Raw genomic sequence first — 25293 nt, 5'->3', positions numbered from 1 at the left:
AACTGTTCCCTCCTGGTGGAATGACCTGCCCAACTCAATTCGAGAAGCTGAGTCCTTAGCCATCTTCAAGAAATGACTAAAAACACATCTGTTCCATCTTTATTTGACCCTCTAACTCTAGCATTTTCTATTCTATTTTAATTCTACTTTATCTATTTATCTTCTTTTTTTATAAAAAACAAAAAAAAAAACACTAGCTTTCTATCATATTCTCCTAGGCTCCTGGGAGGGAAGAAATGGGAGAACAGACCGGGGAAGACCGCCCTCACGAAAAAAGGCGATCCGAGAGCAAAGCAGGGCGAGACTCATGCTCTCGCAATGAGAGCACTCGGTCCCGGTGAGCGCAGTCTCAGCGTGAGCACTGCCCAGGCAAGCAATGGTCTGAGTCATGCAGGGGTTTACTGTAAATTCGCTGGATGGCCACAAGGGAAGCGCTTGCTGGAGGCGATCTTCCACTGCCAGGGCTTTTCTACAGCGAGCAGCAGGCTTTGTGCTTCTTCCTTTCGGCTTCTTGCTTCTTCAGAGTCAGTGGGGAGATGATCTTCGCGCTGAAGGAGAAAGATTGATGAAATGGTACTCAGGGCCGACTTATATAGCAGTTGGCTCCACCCCCTTTGGCGGGTTGAAGCGACATTTATCTGTGCAGCTATACGAACGTGAACAAATCAGACTTCCGTATTCGGAGTAAACAGGAGTTTCCCCATAGCATGCAACGCAACGACAGAGTCAGTTCGAAAGGGAACTGGCATTACTTATTTGAAAAAGTAGTCAGATATTTTCTTGTAAATTAAAAAGTAATGCGTTAGTTACTTGAGTTACTTGAAAAAAGTAATCTGATTATGTAATTCGCGTTATTTGTAATGTCTTACCTCCAACACTGGTTGATAGTATTTGTATCTGTAGTTATATAGTTCTGCAATGAGAGACTTTGACTCACTGTTGCACCAAGTAGGCTGATTACATAAGATAGGAGAATGGTTTTATGGCTTGCATATTCTTTCATTTGGCTGTCTTTGTAAGTATAGTAGTACCCATAATTATCTCTAAAATTCTCTGTTTCACTAAAACAATTATTTATCCAGTGTTATTTAAGAATAGGTTGTGGTCATTTTATGTGAATGCTCAGGGGCAGCCTAATTACCCGTAGGTATAGTTTAGCTCCCTGAGAATGGAAGCTATACTTCTGGCCTCCCTTGCCATACTTCTGGCATGCCTTTGAGTGACTTACATCACCCGATCAGAAGCTGACCATGTTTTGACAATGATTCTGCTAGACAGCCAAAAGTTACATAGTATAGATTTAATTATGATCAATTATAGGCATTTGGATCAAGTAACTGTTTTGGGTTACTGGCAGAATCGTTCTCAGAGATCCATCCAATACTTGTCCAACAAATGTTTAGTAATAATATGTATAGACTACAATAGGATATATTACTCTCTTGGCCACAGATAATAATATTCTAATATTGATCAACACTAATTAAGGGCATGCAGCAACAATCGGCATGATTAGGGAGCATAAAGGAAGAATAAAGTTAAGCAGAGTAAGGAATAAAAGCATGCCGTTTTGCCAATATTTGCAATTCAGCAGATCAACAGCCTGAATGAATTATCACTGTCCTAATTTTAACACATCTTGAGAAAAGAGGTGAGTAATTCTTAATGTATCAAATCATAAGACTAAGCTTGATACTTGCATGTCTCGCCCATCTGAAAGACAGTGTCCTGTGTCAGTTTGTTGAGGCTCTAGTGGATCTAAGTTGTTTTATGAGAGAGAGAGAACTGGATTGATGCAGAGGGTCTTTGATAATTAAAAAAAAGACTGCAGTCTGGTGAAGCTTAAAAGGTCTGCGAGGCATCATCATCTTCACGTCAGAAATTCTAATTCTCCCCTTTGTGTTCATAAGACAGTGATCTGCAGTGACTGCAGATCTAAATGAGATGAGATAAAAGCATGTATAACTCTTTCAAATTCTGAAAAGGCTAAAAAGCTCTTAACCTTTGCTAAGAGTTTTAACTGCAAAAAACTAGTTCACCACTGCATTTATCTGCTTATCATATTTCAAACAGAATCAAATAAAATTTTTTTTAACATAGCCAAGCTACCCAACATTTGATTTACGCTACCTGCTGTAGCTACAGGTCAAAACACAACTGCCTTTGTCTTACTCTCATTAAAATTTAAACCAAAAGTTTAAGGGCATCCTAGCTTTCATATCCTATAGACAAGCGGTTAAAGAGCTGAGATAATTGTTGTTGCTTTGCTTAAAAGACATAAATTTGAGTGTAGTCAGCATAAAAATGAAACAATACTCTGTATTTGTTAAAAATCAATATAGATAAATGAGGGCAATAAAACAGCTTTGAGGGACCCCATATGTCAAAACTAATTTAGTGGGGGAAAAAACCCCATCGACACAGACTCTAATTCAGTCGAATCAACAGAGGGCAGAGTCCCCTGAATCAACAGAAAACAATATAAAGTTAATACACATATAAGAGCAGACTCTAGTTGGTACTGCGGTGCTTCCTAAACCCAGAGATTCCAAACACACTATTGGACGCAAAACAAACAAATATTCCAGACAGATATTGCTTTCTCTAAAACTTTGGGCATAAAGGATAAATTAGAAATTGCCCTATAATTACATAAGACTTTTCCACCATGGGTCTAACAGTTTGGGTTTTAATTGCTGTCAGAAAACCAGGGACCACTCATCACCTGTGCAACGGCATCTCAACAGTGAAGGATGGTGGTGTTACTGTGGGGGTGTTTTTTAGCATCAGTCACAGGGAGACTGGTCATGATAGAAGGAGATCCCAACAAATGAAAATACAGAAATTCTCAATGAAAACCTGGACCAAAGCACTCATGACCTCAGATTGCGCTGGAAGGTTCACTTTCCAACAGGACAATGATCCTAAGCAAGCCAATACAATGAAAGAGTGTCTTAGGGATGACTCTGTGAATATTGAGTGTCCCAGCCAGAGCCCGGATTTGAACCCAATCAAACATCTCTGGAGAGACCTGAAAATGTCTGTCCACTGGTGGTCCCCATCCAACCTGAGAGAGCTTGAAAGGATATGCAGAGAAAAATGGCAGAAAATCCCCAGATGCTCAAAGCTTATTGAATCATATCCAAAAAGACTTGAGGCTCTAATCACTGCCAGTTATGGGTTATGGGTCAGAACACTTATACAGTGTAGTTACTTTAGCCTGGTTTTAGAGGGGTTTTAACCACTTTTTTTTTAGCTGGTCGATCTGGGAGTCTGGGACCTCATCTGTTGATTGCAGTTTAGGGGTAATTCAGTGTCTGATCTTTCTTAGGCACTACACTCTTTTTTAAAACAGATGAAGGATCAAACTACTGAAAAATGCAGTTAACTTAATAGTGTTGCTACTTTTAGATACCAGCATTGTCTTTATGTTGTAGCCCGACGAAAGGAAACTAAAGTAGAAAATATTAGTCTCTATGGTGATAAAGGGCATTTAATATCTTCTGTTTATCTGGACCAATCAAGAGGGCTGGGAGCCTAAAAATGTTTTTAGACTCCAGTGCTCATGCCCTCAAAAAAGAGGCATATTCATTCACCACCACTGCCTCCAGATTAGCACCGCCAAAGTCTCATCTGCAAACCGTGGGTGTCTGTAAATGGAGAAGAAAGTTGATGTATCCCAGGGCATTCATGACTCAAGCCAAATCACACAGACCGATGCACACAGACAACAGCGCGACTGCGTGCCACAGCATCAGGTCACTCTAAGAATAGCTCTACTCCGAAAAAGGAAGTGTGTATCTATACTAACACGTTTCACAATCTTTTTTATGCGATTCCCATGATGCATTAGGATGGCTGCAAACTGCTGACTGCCTCCACAAGCCAATCACCGCTCTCTCACTGATCTCTCCTGTTATTTTTGTCATAGTCTCTTTCTCACTCCTTCTTTCTGCTGTACATGTTCTTACTCCACCCTGCAATGTTTTGGCTAAATCTTAAACTACACTCTGCTAAATGGGATTACACTTGCTGTCGTGAGATATGGCTCTGTATCACCAAAGCTGTGATTCAGCCGTAGGCACAAGGCCCCAGGTCAATGCATTGATCTCTGTGAAGTGAAGCATTAGATATACCCCAAATGTATTATATCTCATGTTTAACCACTACAGATTCATCAGAGCCCGTGGCAAATGTCAGAAGAACTTGCCAAGATAAGGCTGTTCTTGATGGAGTACATGAGCGCCAGCTGCCCGGTGATCGCCCAGTCCTAGCCCAGATATACATACATCAAGCAACTAGATTTGAAAGCTATTTGATCAGGCGACCAGGTACACATAGCATAGTGTATTATAAAAGACCCGCTTGCGACACTTATTGGCCAAATTGAAAAACACGGTTGCTTCAATGACAAATAGTATCAAACCCAATTAAACTTGTTTTTGCAATTGTTTGAAATTTGAGGAAAAAAAGCATGCCAGTATTTAAGATGTAAACCTGAAACTGTACCTGACACAGTCCTGACAACCTCTGTGGTATTTCTCAGGCCAACAAAGGAGAACTGGTAAAGACGCCATGAGCGGATGTCTCCAACCTCCACTGAGCTGCGCTTCCACTTGTATACAATCTCCTCCTTGGGGTAGCCATCTGCAGAAACAAACAATTGGAATTGGTCCAAAAACAACAACAACAGAATTGTCTATTGACGAGCAGGCTGGGGTGCAGCGGCCGGCAGGACAGGAGGAGGCAGCAGCTGCCCGCCGGGGCAGAATGTCGGATCGCCTCAGTCTGCTCCTGTGCAGCCGAGAACTGCTGGGCCATGTTCTCGACTGTGTCGCCGAAAAGGCAGGTCTGGGACAAAGGGACCTTGAGGAACCGAACTTTGTCGGTGTCCCTCATGTCGACCAGACACAATCAGAGGTGACACTCCTGGACCACAAGTGTGGACATCGCACGAACCAGAGAACTCGTGGTGACCTTCGTCGCTCGGAGCGTGAGATCAGTTGTGGTTTGGAGCTCTTTTAGAACTTCCGGATCGTGACCACCCTCGTGCAGGTCCCTCAGTGCTTTAGCCTGAAGAACCTGCAGTAACGCCGTAGCGTGCAAGGCGGAGGCAGCTTCTCCACATCTTCCTCTCCAGAAAGCTCCGGCTCACCCTCCGATGCAGCGATCAACATCCAGTCGTCGGGAGGATCGCCAAAGGATACTGCTGGAACGCTCTTTGTAGAGGACCCAGCACGTTCCATTGGCAGCTCAACTGGTTGCGGAGTGCAAGAGGAGCGATGGTCCCCCGAAGGTTGGTTCCCTGGAGGGTTTGCCATCACTGTTACCCTCAGACCGCCCGTGCTACTGCCTGAAGTAGCCCCGCCTGACTGCCGCCATGACGAGAACTAGATCGAGGCAGAGGTAACGGAGCTTGGCCCGCGATGATCATCTTCCCACAATGAGAACATGACTGGGGAGTCTGGGGATGAATTGTCCACCGTTTTCGCAATTATTAGGGAACGTGTGTGAATGGGGGACAGAAAACAGAGGCATGAGGCTGCAGCTCAGGCTGGGAAGGGTGAGCAAGGACCGGGGATTATTCCAAGGGGTGGGGTCTCAGCAACGGGGGCGGGGCTAATCCTTCCTTTGCTAGTGGATTCCCTTGGCGCAATCTCCTGATAAAATGTTAAAAAAATTTATTTGAACAGGTCCAAGTAATAGGTGGGCAAGCCCTTCAGGCTGGCTGACCCCTCACGCATCCCTGTTTTGCAAATATTAATGACCCTAACTTGACCCAAGGCATGAATACAAAAGACAATACAACCCAGTTGTTAGTTCCACAGAGCCTTCAGGATGTCATTCATGGCACTGGACAGATTTTATTGGCCAGGTATTTGCAGTAACATTCGCAGATGGTGTGCACTGTGCTGCAAACACAAAAAAAGCGTCATTACCCCAAAAGCGCCATTGTGTCCTCTCCCTTTGAACGAGGTCACATTCAATGAGGTCACATTCAAGACTTCATCAAGCCATCAGAACAGTCAGCACAGGGACATCACTTTGCACTAGTGTTGGCAGAATATGCAACCCGGTACCCAGAGGCACTAGTGCTCTGTACCACTTCCGTCAAAAGTGTAGCGAAGGCTAGGTGTGTGAATACATCTTTATCTATATAAATATATATACAAATTCAGGCCGGGAAATCTCACACTCATACACCCACAACAAATTCTGAAACATGGACAACCCTATTTTTTGTATGGACCTCACACACTGAAATTTTTTTTTCATTCATCCAATTAAAAAAATTTAGGGTAATGATTCACATCTATATTTTTTAACTTGAGCCAATGAAAAATAAATAACTTGCCCTTTTTTCAGTTTCTTCTGAAACTACAGATGATGCTATCCCATTAGACTGTCCATGCCGCATCTGCTGCTTCATTATTACCATAATAAACCATTTCCCCTGCATCCTCTCCAAAGTCAAAGGACAGGAAGAATTCCATGGTTTCTTCCTGGCACAGCTTGCTCGTGTGAGCATGTAAAAACATGTCTCTCCACATTGGGCCAAATTGTCACTTTCCTCATTATCTGTCCTTCATTTTTCAAGACGAAAATAGAAGTGAAATGTCTTCAGTAGCATCCTAAAAATGGTTTCCATGCTCTCAGCTGCATCTGAGCGTGGAAGCAGACACGAGGTGTAGAAAACTGAAGAGAAAAAGCAGTAAAGAATGGAAGAGATATGGATGGATTTGCATGTTGAGCATATGAGCAGACTTACAGCTTGAGAACTCCAGGGGACATGAATGTTCATCCATCGGAAAGTTATTCAGTTTAAGCTGGCACTCTGCATCAATGGTCAACCTACAGACAGAAATTTCATTCATCAAATTTCTTTTTATCAGCCATTTCATTAGCACACCCCACATTTATAATCTCCAGCGCTAGAATATGCATAGAATATACATAGTACTAGAATATACATAGCACAATTAAAAAATGACTGACAGTTTAAAAGCTATTAATGGCAGGCGTGCATCATATTTGTTAAAATTGGATGAATTCTTCCTGAAAGCAAGTAATCAGACTAGAGTTGCATTAAGAATCAATTAAACAAGTCAGAATGAACATCAAACCGTGATCAGCTATTAAGTGTTTCATCAGTGGTACCCAGCAAAAGCTACCCAGATAGCAAGGCGAATAAACAGCCAATAAACAGTGAATAGTCTTCCCTAATCTAAAGTGTTATCATTAAATCATATATTTTTCTACATACTTACAGTGCATCTTATTTTAGTAAGATTTATTCGGCATGTCTTAAAGTTCCAGTAACATTTAGCAAATTGTATTTATATTTTTGTGTTGAAAATTTTGAAAAAGTGATTTATATTGTGTTTAACACAGTGCTCGATATGAGGGATAATGCATGCTCCTTGTTGAAAAAAAATCCCCTCTTTAAAACCACTATCTTATTTCGATTCATAGCATTGTGTATTATGTAAAACACATCATGCAGATGAAAAATTAAAATACTCCACAGAGGATCATTTACAAAATGCAATGAAACTGCAATTGGCCAATCAGAGCTTGATATTCCAGTGAGCTGCGCACAAGGTCAGGCAATGTTTTTGTAATGGTTTTGCGCTCTTCAAAACTGGCCAAGAGGACAGTGCAAGGATCTTTTGACATTCTTTAAAAAGAAGAAAACAGGTGAAGGTAATTTTGTCAGTGTTTAAGGTCATTCCTCTGACGTAACAACTGACATAAATTACATTGATTCAATGAGAAATCGTTGTCAAGGTTGCATTTAGATACTAAAAACTAATGCAGTCACCAATGTTAGGTAAATGTGTGTTTATTTTCAAAAACAGTCAGGTTTTAGTCCCTAAAATGTTGAGCTATTTAGTTTTGCCACTGTTTAAGCAACGTGCACAGAAACCACCCCGCGGTTAATAGCTCTGAATCTGCACTCGAGACTCTGTTAATGGAAAGAAGCACTTTATCCGAGAATCTGGTTGTTTTTTAGAACAGAAAGGATGCTGTACATGTGAGGGACTGAGAGATAACAATCCAAACAACAACAGAGAGAGAGAGAGAGACAATAGGCGCGTTTCCATTACAGATTTGCGCAAAACTTTGGCGATATTTTATAAATGTCGATAAAAAAGTATTGCGAAATGACGGCGTTTCCATTAACCATTGTTATGCCTCTCGCGATAACTCGCAATGGATTTTGGTGGGATTTTAACGGATTGTGGCTATATTTATTCAAAGAAGGCATATGCGTGTATCTTTACAGAAGCTTCAGAAACGTGCGTGGCGCGGCTGCAATAAACCATAGACTGTATGAAAACATAAACACAAGCATTGAGTGGCCACATTCAGCTTCAGTGGCCATATCAGAGCCACACTGCACCGCAGACGTGTGCAGTGTAAACTGTCTAAGCAGACAGACAGACAGACAGAGAGAGAGAGAGAGAGAGAGAGAGAGGGTGTGTTCCATTCAGAATCAATAATCACTTTCTCCCTTCAAAGTCTTTACCATCCACTGTGAAAGCTTCTGGGCACTGGAAAGTGTGGGGCCATCTGGAATTCACTTTTAGAGTTATTTTCTTATTACAACATGTGTTTAGAATGACTTTAGAGCACGGCAATAATGATTAGACTATATAAACCCTTCAAAGTGCCCTTTTACATACATTATTATGAAGCTTATGTTTTGGTAAATATTTTAATGATTACACAAATTTTGTAACGGTTGTATAATGTAAGCTACACCAAAGAAATATCTGTATATATATATATTAGGACTGTAGTGTCTTTTTTGTCCCACCTTTACTTTATCCTTTTTTAAATTTATTTCATAACCTATTTTCTGTCCTTGATTTGTCAGGAATTGAATGACAGACTAATGAAATGTTAAACATTGATTTTATTGCTAACGTTTCATTTCAGCCGTTTTCAAAGTCGTTAAAACAACAGTGATTTAGAATCACAGTTTAATGTTGATTCATTCACACTATTATCAAATTTTTTTAAATTGCAGTTGATCATTTTGTTAATTTTAATGTTCATTCAACATATAACATCAACAAGAATCTAGAATCAACATCAGTAACTATTTTTGTTGACATTTTAACATTATTTCAACATTATCTGAGACTAACACTTTAGTATAGGGACCAATTCTCACTATTAACTAGTTGCTTATTAGCATGCTTGTTATTAACACATTGGCTGTTTATTAGTACTTATAAAGCACATATTCTGCATGAGCATATTCTACATCCCTAATACCTAAACTTAGCTTAACTACCTTACTAACTATTAATAAGCAGCAAATTAGGAGTTTATTGAGACAAAAGTTGATTCAAGATATTGAACCAACATCGCTTTGTAACTTTAAATCATTGCAGTTAGCATTCATCATTCACTTAGCATTGTTTCAATGGTTGCTTGCTATCTGGGTACACTCAGATTATGCATGTTGTGTTCATTCAAAATTAAAGCGTGCATTTACCTTAAAGTGTACAGTATACGCCCGTCGTTCCATATCCGAAGCATGCGATTAGGTGTGGTGATCCAGTGGGCATCTGCCTTCTTAGAGTTGCGGAAAAACGTGTCAGGGATCCAGATTTTTCCCACCATGTTGCTGTTGAGACGCAGAACCTTCATGCTGCTGTTGAACTTCAGCCGCCTGTCATACCACGTCTGGGCGAAGAAGATGTCAATCGTGTACTCCTGAGGAATCGAAAGGGGCAGACCTTTCAGACAAAACCAATGCTTGAGTGCATACCCCTGTGTCCCAATTAGAATATTACACGAATTCCACTTTGTTTGGCCTTTTTGGCCATTTTAGAACAGAAGTAAACGGGACAAGCCAGACGCAAACATGTGCACTATTGGCTATTCTAAACAAGTTCGGCGCAAATGAATCAATACATAAACACTGATTTAATGCATGTTGAAGCTAAATCCTGGTGCAAATTCAAACAATCACTGGAGACTGGAGACAACTCTAGGATAACTCTTGTTATATGCTTCATACGGTTTCACGTTTAGGGACTGTCACAGCCCATGCAAACTCATTTTCTTACAGATGCATACCATACAGATATAAATGTAGCCAGCAACACTTGTGTTTATTTGGAGAACAGTTCACATCTCCAATTAATTTCATGGCAACAGGCCAAACAGCGTTTCATCATCAACTAAAAAGTATTGATACATATTTCATTATATGCTGTAAGTAGCGCAATTATATTCATTGAAATATGTTTTTTTTGTAATATATATTATATGTGGTATCGGACATATACCTTTTATTTATTCTAAGAACATTAAATGTAATGAGATTATAATAATGAATCCTTTACATTTACAGAGAACATAAATGTTAAAATGTTCCGAAGACTGAATGTGTTCCGGCGGACACTTATTTTGTGTTTTGTTTCTATTTATTACCTATAATTTGTAATTTTACCCTGTCCTGCTGCTTTCAAACTGTGTTCCTTTTGTGTTATGTTAAAAGTGCTGTTTATAACATTTATATGTTTTGCCACACAATGTAAAGCATAGAGCTATACATTTTAATTGTCTTTAATAAATTAGCCCTGGGTGTAATTTTAGTTAGGTATTTTAGTTGCTTGTTTGTGTAGCCATATGTTTCAGTTCATCTTTGTCGGTTATTGTCTTTGCTAATTTGCTTAGCTGTTACATTTGTATTAGGTTTGTTGTTATTTTCTTAAATAAGATTATATGCGAAATGCAACACGCGATTCTATGGAAGCCCTTTTCAACCACTAAATAAAAAAGGTAAATGTGACTTTTTTTTTCTTCTTTGCAATTCTGACTCACAATTGCGAGATATAAAGTCAAAATTGTGTGATATAAACTCACAATTGGAAGCAATTAGTCTTTCCCCCCTCAGAACTGGACTTTATAACTCACAGTTTGCGAGTTTATATCTATAAATTCTGAGAAAAGGAGTCAGAATTGCGAGATATAAACTTGCAATTACGAGAAAAAAAAAGGCAGAACTGTTAGATATAAAAAGCCACAATTACCTTTTTTTTTACTTTTCATTCAGTGGCGGAAACAAGCATCAATACAAATCACTATAGAACCTAAGCATTAAAAAACATCCAAAATAAACACAAAATGACAGTTACAGTAACTAGTAAATTATTTGGTTTAACTCTTTAGGTTTACTAATCAGTCTATCTTAACATGCTGTGTCACTAAAATAGAACATACTAAAATACACATCAAATGTCAGACAATCATAAATAAAATGTATTGTGGAAACACTGCTCAGCAAAACCAAAATGAAGCACACTGAAGGCACCTGACAGATTAAAACATAATGTTGCATTTTGTAATATCACTCTGATATACAGTATATTTAAGAATTTCAGCTTCACAGCTGTCAGTTTATAATGCTGATATTAACATTTGTGTATAAAAGCATGCTAATAATAATGCAATATAAAGTAAAAAGTATTTCCTGATGGACACACAAATCTTTTGGTGAAAGAAAGAAACATGATATACTTTTATATTCATAAAAACATGTGTTAGAGCATTTCTCTTACCATGTTGATGGCATTAACTGGACCAATGCTGTTGACAAACATGTCAGTGTGGATCACCGTTGGTTTGACTGTGGAGAGAGAGAAACAAGAAGAAAGTAAATTAGTTTAGTTAGCTAAGTTAAGTTAAGGTGATGACAATAGAGTAAGGTTCACTTGATCACTTGAAAAAAGCTACATGAACATTTTATCTGACACTCTTGTTAAAGTAAATGACAATGTCCTGCCATTATATACTGACTTCAACAGATATTCAATAAATTATCTCTATTTGTGATCCGCAGAAGAAAGTAAGTTATAAGGACAACACAACAACGAGTAAATTATGACAGACTTAATGAGATTTTTTGGTGATCTATGCACATGTTCCACTAACATTTGATAAACAGAAAGTGCCTAGAAAACGTTTGTCAACACTAAATCTGTTGTTGTGTAATTTAAAACAAACTTCTGTTTATGAAATGTTTTGCTTGATATTTTATCTAATGCAGTGGAATTCATATGACAGAGGCAACAGTTGTTTACATGCCAACAATATAACTTTGACAACATTGTTTTATTACCGTATTTTCATAAATCAGTCAATTAACCGCCACAGACCTTTTTTTTTTTTTTTTTTGAGTAGGTGGAATTTTATAATATAACACGGCTTTAATCTCATAATTTTGACTGTATTCTAAAAATATTATGGCATTAAAACGCCGCCATATTTACTATATTATTTAACGCAAACACACTCTTGGCACAGCGGCCCAAAACGCAAAAAGACAGAAAAAAAAACTAAAAAAAACTTCTCACTCATTTTAGTTGTAATTAATTTAATTTAATTCTCCTGGCATTTCTTTCTGCAAATTCGTCCACAATGTCTTTGGTGTTTAATTTAAGGCTTCGTGTATTCTCAATGGAAAGAATGGCTTCTCCAGATGTTAACTGATGGACTGGAGTGCTGTGGATTACTTGTGGATTATTGTGATGTTTTTATCAGCTGTTTGGACTCTCATTCTGACGGCACCCATTCACTGCAGAGCATCCATTGCTGAGACACTGATGCAATGCTACATTTCTACAAACCTGATGAAGAAACAAACTCATCCTAATCTCGGATGATCTGAGGGTGAGTAAATTTTTTGCAAAAAAAAAAATATATTTTTTGGGTGAAGTGTTCCTTTAAGGTCATTCATTCATTCATTCATTCATAAATAAATAAATAAATAAATAAGCAAGCTACTTGCTCACACACAGCTGTCTCTCACTAAATGGAGCGAGATGTTAGCAGTATTTAGGCACCGCTTCGTCATGAACAAGCAGTCACCAGCATTTAGCATCACAGCACAGTTTTCATTCACAGTTTTCACAACAAATTCACACAACTAAAACTAACTTTACTCATGGTTGACAACTTTGGTTCCCTGGTTGGAGCGAGATTTTAATGACAAGGGCTGAATCAAAAAAAAAACAAACCAAAAAAATAAAATAAAATAAAATAAAAAATAATATATATATATAAAAGTACAGTCACATTTCTCAAATGATCTTCTTTTATGTTCCACAGTTTATTTCTTTCTAAAGCTACTTTTATAAAGTTTATTTGATGCTTTTTCTAATTTTTTTTTTTTTTTTTTTTACAATTTTTGCTTTAAATTAGCATCTGGGAGTAATTTCTCAGCCATATTTGATTTGTGATTAATTTAATTAGATTAACTGCCACATTGTATAATTAATTAGATACAAATTTTGAATCTTTTTCTTTTCTTTTTTTGTTATTTGTCCTGAGTGCGGTAGCGTGAGAGTGTGAGACTGAGCTTGAAAGTGTGCGTCATACACCAAATCACGGCAATCATTCTCTAGTTTTGATTCGGAAATTAATTAGTACAACACCTCGGTGATTTACAAAAACAAGGCAAAGAATTAATACGTCTTGGGGAACAAATTGTTAAATCAAAATCCATTTGGCTCAAAAATCCATGGGGTCACATGGCCCTGTGTTAAATGATGTTGTGCAAAGAGCCGGAGATCAGGAGTTTGTGTAATCAAATCTCATCTAGGGTTGCTGTAATAGTATATCTTTATTTTTCACCATCCATTATTCAGAGTGCAATGCATAAAGTGCTCACATTCTCTTCATAGTTAAAATGTAGACCGCAGAAGGCTGTGCTCTCATCAACTGCATTAATCTTTTACTCTTTTACCATGCAAACTAGATAGATAAAGTTTGAATTTTGAAGGTTTTATTGTCAGACAGACAGAAAGTAAGTTAGATGAAGACAGGAAAATCAATAAACACCACATTAAACCACCTCAGAAACCACATCAAACCAGTTCAGGCCCCAATAAACCTCTTCAAACCCATTAGACCTCATAAGAGCACTAAGAAACCTAAACAGACCATATGTTTCTAGGCATAACTGGCATGTTTGTAGAAGTTGTACTATCATGTACCTAAGTGTTGGAAGGCATTGTTAGCAAGCCGCTAAGGGTTAAAATGTGTTTGCATGTTTTTTAAAAATGCACAAGTTAGTCAAATTGATACACGTGACTAGGAATTTCTTAAGATTGTTAGACGTTAACATCTTTTAGCATGTTGCATGTTTTAACATGCTGCTAGGCACTGTTAACACTGCACTGATAACATGTTAGCATGTTGCTTCCGCTATTAGCATGCATGCTCCTCTAGCATGTCGCTAACATGTTTTTACATGTTCATAGGCATTGTTAGCATATGTCAGCATGTTTGGTGCTTGGCCCCAATATAACTGCTTGCAACTCTTGTTTTTATAAAAGGCCTGTTGTAATCATTATTCCTCCCCAACTGTTGTCTATGGCAGCCCTATGAACCGTACGAAGGAAAACAATGAAATTTGGCACACTTATTGGTATGTTCCTCAATAGTAATCTGAGTAATTCTGGTGTCTCTAGGACCAACTCTATTGCGCCACCACAAGTTCAAAAATGTAACTTTTCGTTTGGTTAACTCTTGAACCCTTTGTCCTAGAAACAAACACAAACAGAGATCTTAAGTTTATCTGATTACTCTCCTCATGCTAGGCTATGTCCATTGCAGTAGAAATGTACTGTATTCCATTTTTTGCTCATTAAAATTTGGCTCAGATGAGTACTGGATCCAGCTGCACAGAAATAACTGAACAGAGCTTAAGTTTAGTTAGTCGTTATGCTTTCAAATGATATCACAAATGAACATCTTCATAAAAAGCTGAGTCATTTTGTGATGAGAAGCAGATTTGTTTTGGAATGTGATATCTAAGTTAAAATAAAATACACAACTCAATTCAATTCAAACAAGTCAACTTAAATAAAATCCTGTTGAGAGAGTAAATCCGAGAGATGCAGTATTCCCACATCATCTGTTGTATGCATGGGCAGTAAAATGGACAAAATAGTTTGGTGTGTTATTAAATCAGAATGTAATGAGGTTCAGAATTCTTGGAGATTAAACATGTATTTGAGCCAGTTGTTAAACAAAACAATACATGCGGAGAACCGCCTTCAGTAGCTCAGATCTGAATGTAAACAAAGAAACTGAACCTACCTCCGATGTCTGGCCGCAGCTTGTTATCGTAGCCGTCTAGTAAGCTGTTCAAAATATGTGTGACGTCGCTCTCGTACACTTTGGGAGTCAGAACCCACGTTTTGTTCGCCACTTCATCATCATCACTTTCCAGCTGGACAGAGCTAATGGGCAAACAAAAATACAACAACACGAAAAAAGGTGAATCAATGTTGCTAATCCGTCACACTGAACTCTTTTACATGTTTCAACATAAATGCGCTTTTATTTCTGTAGTCTCTAGAATGTAAGCTAAGATCATGTTATGTCCATATGATCTGGTTCTGCTATTCTATATGATCTTGTTAACAAGCCATCAAGCGAGTATACTGGAAACCTTTATTTCCATCTGAAAGCAGACATATTTTGTTGAAATGTGACCATGGACCACAAAACCAGTCATAAGGGTCAATTTTTTTAAATTGAGATTTATGCATCATCTGAAAGCTGAATAAATAAGCTTTCCATTGATGTATGGTTTGTTAGGAGAGTACAATATTTGGAAATCTGGAATCTGAGGGTGCAAAAAAATCTAAATATTGAGAAAATCACCTTTAAAGTTGTTCAAATGAAGTTCTTAGCAATGCATATTACTAATCAAAAATTAAGTTTTGATATATTTACGGTAGGAAATTTACTAAATATCTTCATGGAACATGTTCTTTACTTAATATCCTAATGATTTTTTGCATAAAAGAAAAATTATAATAATAATTTTGACCCATACAATGTATTGTTGGCTATTGCTACAAATATACCCCAGCGACTTAAGACTGCTTTTGTGCTCCAGGGTCACATTTGTGCATTTTCTTCCGTCACTGGCCATCATTCTGATCTTGAAATCAGGATTATGCATGAAATAATGTCACATGTGTTGATGAAGTGATGTAGTCTTTAACAAAAATGCCATTTTCTCAGCTTTTCGTTTAAAATGTTGCTTCTTACCCACATTCTAGTGTTGATTAAAAAGATTGCATGAAGCTAGAATAAAACTGTTTTTTTTGTTTGTTGTTGTTTAAAAGCAGAGGCTCTGTTCTTTCTTTTGACATATTGCACGTTCAGATAATTATACAACAAAGTATTCTGCAGGCCATGAAAATTTTGTGAAAATGATCAAAAATGTTGGTGGTGGCTGGCAACTGGGAAAGAGTTAACTAATTAACTACAGTAATTATTTCAAGAAGACTTGACTGATCTCTGGATCTTTTGCATAGAGCACATGGAGATGTTAACAATGTTTATCAAAGCAGAGAAATCAATTAGATACAAATGCAAGGTATACCAAATAGCAATTAAAAATGATAAAAGCCCAGGATGGAAGCAGATTGAAGATGCACATGTTTTATTACTCTACTGAACTGAAAATGGCTGCTGTGCTTTCCATAATTGGACATGTGACCATGGCAACAAATAAAGTTTTTTAAAAGGTCATTTAACTAGAACCTTAAAAAAGGGTGCCATCTAGAGGAGGACAAAGATAACGTTCAGTCTTTGCAGAGTGTGGGTGTGCTGGTGGAGGCTGGAGACAGACAGACGTACAATAATAATGTTGCATTAGAGGTGGAAATGTGCTCTCGCTCCGTCTTTCTCGCTGGCAGCGCTCCCAGAATCAGATTGTGAGGGGAAGGTGCGACAAACGCAAGCCTCTGTTTTGCATTTACAACATTATCTCATGTGTTCTGTGCAAATAGGCTATAAATCATTTTAATTACATGCTAATGTGTTTCATAAACTACCTGCTTGGGTTAATAGTAGAGTTTATGTTTGCATAGCAGTACACAGCTGCTATATATTTGATCTATCTATCTATCTGTCTGTCTGTCTGTCTATCTATCTATCTATCTATCTATCGTCTGTCTGTCTGTCTGTCTATCTATCTATCTTGTCCTATGCAATTGACTAAAATCCTAAAGTACACCAGAGGCAGAGAGAAGCAATCATTCTCAAATGAATGCTGAGGACCTTGGCAAAGCAATCAGACAACAATGGATGGTGTGAGGCAGTAACCATGGAGTCTGTAGAAGACAGAAAAGCATAGCCTTGAGAGAAACATGTGACTGAGAGCTGTGCTGCTCTGGCAACTTCAGAAACATTTCAGAAAGTCGAGACTGTAACCCTTTCAAGGCATTTCATTGTACATTAATATGGGGAGAACACACGGCATCATGACAGACTTTTCAGCAATGCATGAAACCTTCCTGCTGGACTCCTTTTAAGCAGTTAGCAAAAATTAATACTTTAAGCATCACAGAACAATTTAGATAAACTGAACATCAAGTAGACCTGTTGCAATGATTACATAATTGCAACAACAACAAAAAAAAAAAAATCATGATCATTGTGCAATTTACATTTCAATTACACATTGCATCGCATGTGATGGACTGGCCATCTCTGGTCCGAGATGCTAGGATAGACTCCAGCATCTCTGCAACCCTACAGAGGAAAAGCGATGGACACTGCATTACAAATAAATGATTTTGTAAGTGAATACTAGAAATGCTTTGACATTTCTCAAGTTATTTTGAACACAAAGCACTACAGGTTTATTTGACTGTCACAGCTGTATAATTCCAAAACATTTTGATCTATATGTTACCATGCAAAGATAATGCAACAAAACATGCAACATGCCACAAAAAAGAAGCGATTTATCCTTAAAACAGAATGATATAAAATATAATGGTAACACTTCAAAATAAGGTTCCATTAGTTAATGTATTAACTAACATGAACAAACAATGAACAGTACATTTATTACAGTATTTATTAATCTTTGCTAATGTTAGTTAATGAAAATACAGTTGTTCATGTCAATTCACAGTGCATTAACTAATGTTAACAAGCACAACTTTGACTTTAATAATGCATTAGTAAATGTTGAAATTAACATTAACTAAGATTAATAAATGCTGTAGAAGTATTGTTCATTCTTAGTTCATGTTAACTAAAGTAGTTAACTAATGAACCTTATTGTAAATTGTTACCAATATAATATATACAATAATGGGTAACACTTTATTTTAAGGTGTCCTTGTTACACGTTACATGTACTTACTATTATAATAACAATTAATTATGCAAAATTACATGCAAGTAAGTCAAACCCAAATTCTAACCCTAACCATATAGTAAGTACATGTAGTTAATTAATATTACTCAGTACTTACATGTATAATTACACTGTAACAAGGACACCTTAAAATAAAGTGTAACCCAATAATGTATACGTATGTAATTACATTATTATTACAATTACATTATTGTATACAGTATATAAAATAATGCAATATATATTCAAAACTATGGAGACTACAGAAAGTCTTCATTCATGTAAAATGAAATCTTGTGAGTTTAATCGGACCACCTTAAAAAAGAAATTGCAAGAGAACTGCTGCCTTTTAATTCAAATGAAATAGATTAAGCCAATGATTGATCACAACAACTATCATATAATAACAATTAATTACCCACAATTAATGTCATAATAGTGACAGCCCTGATATCAGTGAGGTTAATATATTTCACTCAATATGCTGCATTTGTAATGTGAAACTTTAAAAAGTACCAATAGAATACAGAGCTGGAGTGCACTGAAGTGAGGGGAACCAACTGCTCTTCTGTTGAGGACACTAGAAATATATATTATCAGTACGTTTTCAGATGCCTGTTCCAGTAATTGTCATTAGTGATATATTAGAAATAAAAGCCATAAATATAGCCTCAGGTGATTATCAAGGGGCTAAGGATAAATGACTCAAGTAGACGTGATACAATGACTATGCAAAAAAAAAAAATCTTTATAGAAGTATTATATTATGTATTATAGCAGAAGATGCAAAACTGCTTACTTATGCGTTGAAAAATGAGGTGGATACGTTCATTTTTAAACAAATATGTTTTCAATATCATTAGGACAAAAAATTATTTAACAATATATATATATATATACACTACACATCAAAATAACTATTTAAGGAGATTTTAACCTGAGACCTAAAAGGATTTTCTATCCTGTGGATTCCACTGATGGACAACATTTGTATTACGGCCTAAATCTCTCATTTCCATTGATATAAATGGCTGATCTTTTAGTAATTGTTGTTAGGAAAATTCATGAAATTCAGCAAATTTCCTCAGAATGTCCTCTTGTGCATGTGTACCAAGTTTTGTGAAGTTTTTCAAATAACGGGGAATGGCTTTCTCGTGAGGACATAGATCAAATACTATCAGCTGATTTTGGGGCACTGGTTTGGATTCAAGGAAAGGCTTTGAAGGCTTAGAAATTACTCTTCTAGAGTTATAAGCAAGAATGTGCTACTGCTATAAGCTGCTGAAGTTTGATTGGCTGCTGGCAGCCATGTTTGTTTGTTTGTTTATCCGAGACATGAACCAAAACAGCATTGATCTTATTATAGTGCCACCTACTGTCAGATGGATGTGTGTGCATCCCACCAATCTCTATGACTGTTTCTGAGGTACAGATGCTTTTAAGGGAAGCAAAAGAATAACAATAACTAGAAGAATAAGAAATGAAAATCAGAACAACTACACTCACTGCTTGGACCATTAATAAACACTCTTGGCTGGGTGGGAAAGCAAGCTTTTTCATGTGCTTTAGATTAAAAATTCCTTGCAGTGTACTTGAAATGCAGGCCTTCATCAACCCTGTAAGAATAATCCAGGTTATGCTAGACTTAAGAGAAACTGCACATATCCAATGACAGTAAAATTACTAATAAATGTACAGAACAGAAGTAAAATCTTATGATTTTTTACGGGTTTTATGAGTAGGCCTACCACACAAACGTTTATTCAGAATCAGTGTTGGGGAAAGTAATTTTTTTTAAAAAGTAATGCATTACAATATTGCGTTACTTCTCAAAAAAGTAAATAATTGCGTTTCTTAGCTACTTTTTATGAAAAGTAATGTGTTACTTTACTTTTGCGTAAATTGTTACATCTGGACTGGGCTTACTTGTTTGTTTTTAATATAAAAATGTCTATTTTTAGCAAATGTAGGAGCCCTTTCACGCCAAAAGTGAAGAGAATAAGCCTCAGGCTGAAGGAAATGTAATGTCAGTCAATAGAGAATGTGAAGATACGTCATGCTGGGCCGCTGGGAGGATCGCCCTCTGCTACAAATGCTGAAATTAATATGGATACCTGTTTATCATTTGTTTTTGATTTGAAGTTAAATATTCGCATTCTTCATTGTAGCGTTTGCAGGGAAGAGAAGTCATTTTATCGCTTTGCATAATAATTTTTTGGTAGGATTTAGTTTACAATGTAGGTTGATTACAGTCATATGGTAGAACATCCAAATAAAAGTGTGTGTTCAACAAGCTGACAGAAGTCCATCCATTTCTTTGTAGGAAACGTTTTAGTGATGAAGTATAATTGTTGTGATTGTAAATAGGCTACTCATTTTTCCAGAATCAGAGATTGTGGGACATATTCAGCGGACAGACACGAACACACTGGATTTTTTATATTTATTTCAACAAATGACAACCAAAATCAAATCCCTGGGAGCTTGTTAACAGCTTTGTAGCAGCTGGCTTGATGTACTAAGACAGTGATATTAAAAGATATGCAGATGAGCCCAGAATATGAACGCAATGCGTTTAATACATGTTAAGCGTTTTCCTCCCTTTAGAAAACCATAAAAAGAAAACGCTTAACATGGCGTATGCATTGAACAGACAGTTACATTTAAAGTTCATATTCTGGGCTCATCTGCTTTCCTGCACATAGTATGCTCTATTAGTAAGGTGTGCACAGAATGTGGTCTTTTAATATCACTGTCTCAGTGCATTAAGCGTTTTCTTTATATGAGAGGAAAACGCTTAACGTGTAAATAAACACGTTTTGTTCACATTTTGGGCTCATATGCATATCTGCACATAGTAAATGCTTTACAATTTTGTCTTGGTACATTGAGCCAAGCAGCGCGATCCTCCCAGTATGGCGGATAAACAAAGACGTTTCCCAGAACTCAGCGCGGCGTGACGTCAGCTTCACTTTCTCTATACATGGGAAAACAAAGTGACTTGCGTTACTTATTTGAAAAAGTAACTCAGATATTTTCTTGTAAATTAAAAAAGTACTGAGTTACTTTACTAGTTACTTGAAAAAAGTTATCTGATTATGTTAATTTAGTTACAGTACTTAACCTAAGAGTTAACCTAACCTTTCTTAAAGACACATTAAGCTGTCTATATTTCACCAGGTTTAGTGTTTATTGAAAAAGAATAATGGGCCATGAGCTGCCAAGTCAAACGTTAACTAACACAACGTGCATGCATTTTCTAATTTTTTGCCTCCAAAGGTCATAAAAAGGCTTTATTTTCTTCATGCAAAATATAACAGTGGGGGGATTTTTAGAAATACAACAATACACTATGAAAATGCTTCAATTTTGCAATGGCCAATGTTATATGTGAGGAAATAACTTGACTGCGTGGCTCAAATGGCTTCTGTGTTGTGGTGAGAGCCATGGCATCAGATTTTCATTTCATCCTTACTGAGTGTAATGAAATAAAATGTCTGCTTATTGCAATTCAATAATCAGCCCATGCAACAATGCAGCAAAACGCTCACCGTAACCCTTTTGTGATGCTTCGCGGTATAAGACAGCTCATAATGAAATGGAGATGATATTTCCCTTGATGGGACGCTGATGCCATTTTTGTTTATTGGGCCCAGCTCTTCTGCTGAATTACACCATCTGGTGCATGCAGCCCACTTGTCCATCACTAGTCCAAAATGAGGCTGTAGACAGGCAGAAGAAACCAAATGTCCCCATCTACACTCTCCTGAAGATAAAGTGCTATTAACAATACATCAGCTGACCTGTAATGGCCTTCGGTTCCCTAATTAGATGACCTTTGAACAGTCAGGCTATTCACAGATCATCTACAGATTTTGTCACACTTTATTTTAAGGACAAATTCTCACTATGGCTAAAAATCAACTACAACTTTTGCCTCAATAAACTCCTAATTGGCTGCTTATTAATAATTAGTAAGGTAGCCGTTAAGTTTAGGTGTAGGGTGGATCTAAAATAGATCTCTAAATCCAAAAATGCATTAATATGTGCTTTATAAGCACTAATAAACAGCCAATATGCTAGTGATGTGCATGCTAGTTAATAGTGTGAATTGGCCCTTAAAATAAAGTGTTACCATAAGATCAGATTGAAGTTTAACTATGATTAGTTTTTATATTCAAAAATAATTATTTGAAAAAAAAAAAAAAGATACTTTATTGCAGGTTTGTTGACTGGTTTTGCTTCAGGACTGTTTATTTTGCTGTCCTAACTATGTATGATTATATTTTTGGCCTGCAACTAACTGAGAACCACTGATTTATGAAACTGGAACGACACTGATTTTTTTTAACAAATACTATCATAACATATATATAAAATGCTATCTCAAGTACAGACATTTTTTTACTACTGCCTTCTTCCAATTTGTTTTAAGCAAGGAAATCAAAGACATAGCAAATATTTGTATTTATGCATCAGTAACACATCAATAAATTGGCTTTTAAAGTCTTCTGGACATTTGGGAAGATGAGAGAGTAACTTCTGAATATCATAACGTACCATCTCACGTGTTGTCTGCAACACACCGCGTGCATTTGGGAGTCTCGGGTCAACTTTCAAACATCTGAGCTTTGGTTCAGAACATCTTCCGTGATCAGGTTGAGGTGTTACTACAGGCCTTGCTCTTAAACCAGCACGCTGAGTGCTATCAAAGGCAGCAGCAATCTTTTCATCACACCACTAGTGAGTGTATTAATCCCTGTGGTGCGATTTCAGATGAAAATGTCATAGTCTTGGGGTGCAGCCGACACGTGCATCAGATGAGCGTTTGATCCCCGTGTATCTGACACTTGCTTGGTCTATTCCTTATGGGTCAGAAAAATACACCCCCACATCATTTAAACAACCAGACGAACAAAGCAATTTAGTTGTAAAATAGTAGAACACCTACAGTCTTCTATTTCAAAGTTCAAGTAGATTAGGGAGATAAACCTGAGTGACAGCATTAGCAGCATTACCAATGCTAATCCTTCAGTAAGTAATTGTCAATCAGTGATTTCAGCAATGGTAAGAACAATTTAAAATTCTGCTCCTAAGAGTGCACAGCTGTTTGAATCCCTCAATAACTGTCCTTTCCCGATCAATTATCACTACACTATCCCAAATAAGGCCTAGTTGTAAATAGGTGGCTCTATACGAAATTGTTTGGAATGTATGATATAAAATTGTTATGACATCAAATCTGTGGCAGATAGCAAAAATATTTATTGCATTATCCTGATAATGGAAAGCAAGCATTATATTACAAAACACTGGTTAAATATAGGAACATTTTACCATAATTACAATAGATGCTTTTGTCAGTAATCTCCTCGAACGTAGAAAGCCCATGTGACTGATGCAACTATATGCTCCAGTCTTTAAAAGGTGATGAAATGCACAATGTTTTAACTTAAATGTGTATGCTTAGCGTTCCCCCTCGGTCAAAATCAGAAAACTACAAAACGTAAACCTACAGTACTGTGTGAACAGAAGGTTCAATAATAAGTGCCTACTGGGGTTTGATTAGGCCAGAGATGCATGCTAAAATAATAGCTTTACTTTTTGCATGTACAGCACAGGGGACCAAACATAACGTAAAGCCAATCTCAAGATAACATGACAGCTGAAACCCCCTGATAATCATTTATTTCAATACTTTGATATTTGTATGATTCGTTCCGTGTCCAAGCTCCGACGGTGTAGTTATAGGCCAGAATTCCTCCTGATTCTTCATCAGCAGGTGGAGAGGAGGAGTCAATCCCTGACTTAAATCTTCTTAAACAAACGTCTTGACTGAAATGGCATCATGTAGATGGCAAAGCTTTGAACTTTAGCCCTTGACTAAGTACAATGAGAAACAGCATGCATAGTTCATTGAGGAAAAAGGCTCATCTATCCTAATGCTACCCTGAATTTGGTTTATTGGCTGTTTGAATCATGACACACATCCTGACAGAACACGGTCATTATATAACTAGTATAAGTTATATACTTATTACTATTATTATTCGATAGCTTTATACACCATCAGCACCACTGCCTCATTTAGGGATTTTCTGGAGCTTATTTAAAGGGTTTTGCCTCCAGCAATGTAAAAACAACTGCAAGCCCCAACGTCGCCAGATATTCATCAGATTTCATCTTCATACTGTCACAAAAACACACATCCATTACACTGAGGCAAACAGATTAGAGGAACGCATGGGAAACAGAGCACCGCATGCACTCACAGCCCATAACGTTTGCGCACCAGAACATATTAGCATGTTAAATTCGTCCTCTCGTGTGATATTCTTACCTCAAAGGAAGATGGGCGATTAGAAAAGCCCACAGAAAGAGCTTGGGCGTGATCGCGGGGATGGCCATCGCATTCAAGCATTTAGAGGATAAATGAAAAGCAGCCACGATCACCATCTTGCTCGTCCCCTTTATTTACTGCCTTTCTTCGCTGTGACACATAGCAGATCGCGTTGGCTTTCGCGTCTCAGATCCGCTGCTGCGATGCGATTCAAGCCCTCACAAAAACAACAAAGCACGCACGAGCTGCCTGCTCTATTACTGCAGGTATCTGGAAATGAATGCAAGAGACGAAGGCGATCTCTCCGGGTCCAGTAGAACTGGTAAATGTGTGAATGCAGATGAAGTGTGTGAAAGCGGATCTGATGCACGTCTCTGCAGCAATACAACACATGCGTGGTAGAGATGCAATCAAAATTCACATGCTTTTATTAATAAATCAGAAAACATTATAACTACCACGCAAACAACGTCTTATATAGAGCATGCACTCACGCATTATATGGCGTCTGAATTTGGTTGTTGTTATTATATTAGTCTCTGTTATTATTATTATTACTTTTAAATAGAACAATATCTAATAAAAGGGAATAAACAAATCTTAAATGTAGGCTGTTGGCGGCTGCCGAGCAACTTAATATAAAATTAGTGGAATTTTAGTGTTGAACGCGACTTATCCAATCATAGATACAGGTTATTTTATTGATGTTAACGTATTAGAGGCATTTATTAATATTGAAATTTAAATACTCTAGGCT

General features: G+C 37.3%; 1 protein-coding gene across 4 annotated transcripts in view; it reads right to left on the bottom strand.

Annotated features, from left to right (window-relative positions):
• LOC107713599 (gamma-aminobutyric acid receptor subunit gamma-2-like) overlaps positions 1-24919 on the bottom strand; it is a 48148-nt gene extending 23229 nt beyond the window's left edge. For all 4 annotated transcript variants that reach the window (XM_016519158.1, XM_016519159.1, XM_016519160.1 and 1 more), the window contains exons 1-6: positions 24537-24919; positions 15127-15269; positions 11583-11650; positions 9509-9729; positions 6770-6852; positions 4510-4647 (exon numbers count right to left, since the gene is read on the bottom strand). In XM_016519158.1, the coding sequence (XP_016374644.1) occupies positions 4510-4647; positions 6770-6852; positions 9509-9729; positions 11583-11650; positions 15127-15269; positions 24537-24652 (769 nt within the window). In that variant the 5' untranslated portion in view covers positions 24653-24919. The remainder of the gene's footprint in view (positions 1-4509; positions 4648-6769; positions 6853-9508; positions 9730-11582; positions 11651-15126; positions 15270-24536) is intronic.
• Positions 24920-25293: the final 374 nt, after the last annotated feature.

Source organism: Sinocyclocheilus rhinocerous, unplaced genomic scaffold (assembly GCF_001515625.1).
Source record: "Sinocyclocheilus rhinocerous isolate Xijiao unplaced genomic scaffold, SAMN03320098_v1.1 scaffold599, whole genome shotgun sequence".
In the NCBI taxonomy this organism is placed as follows: Eukaryota; Metazoa; Chordata; class Actinopteri; order Cypriniformes; family Cyprinidae; genus Sinocyclocheilus; species Sinocyclocheilus rhinocerous.
This window is presented reverse-complemented; position numbering and strand designations above follow the sequence as displayed.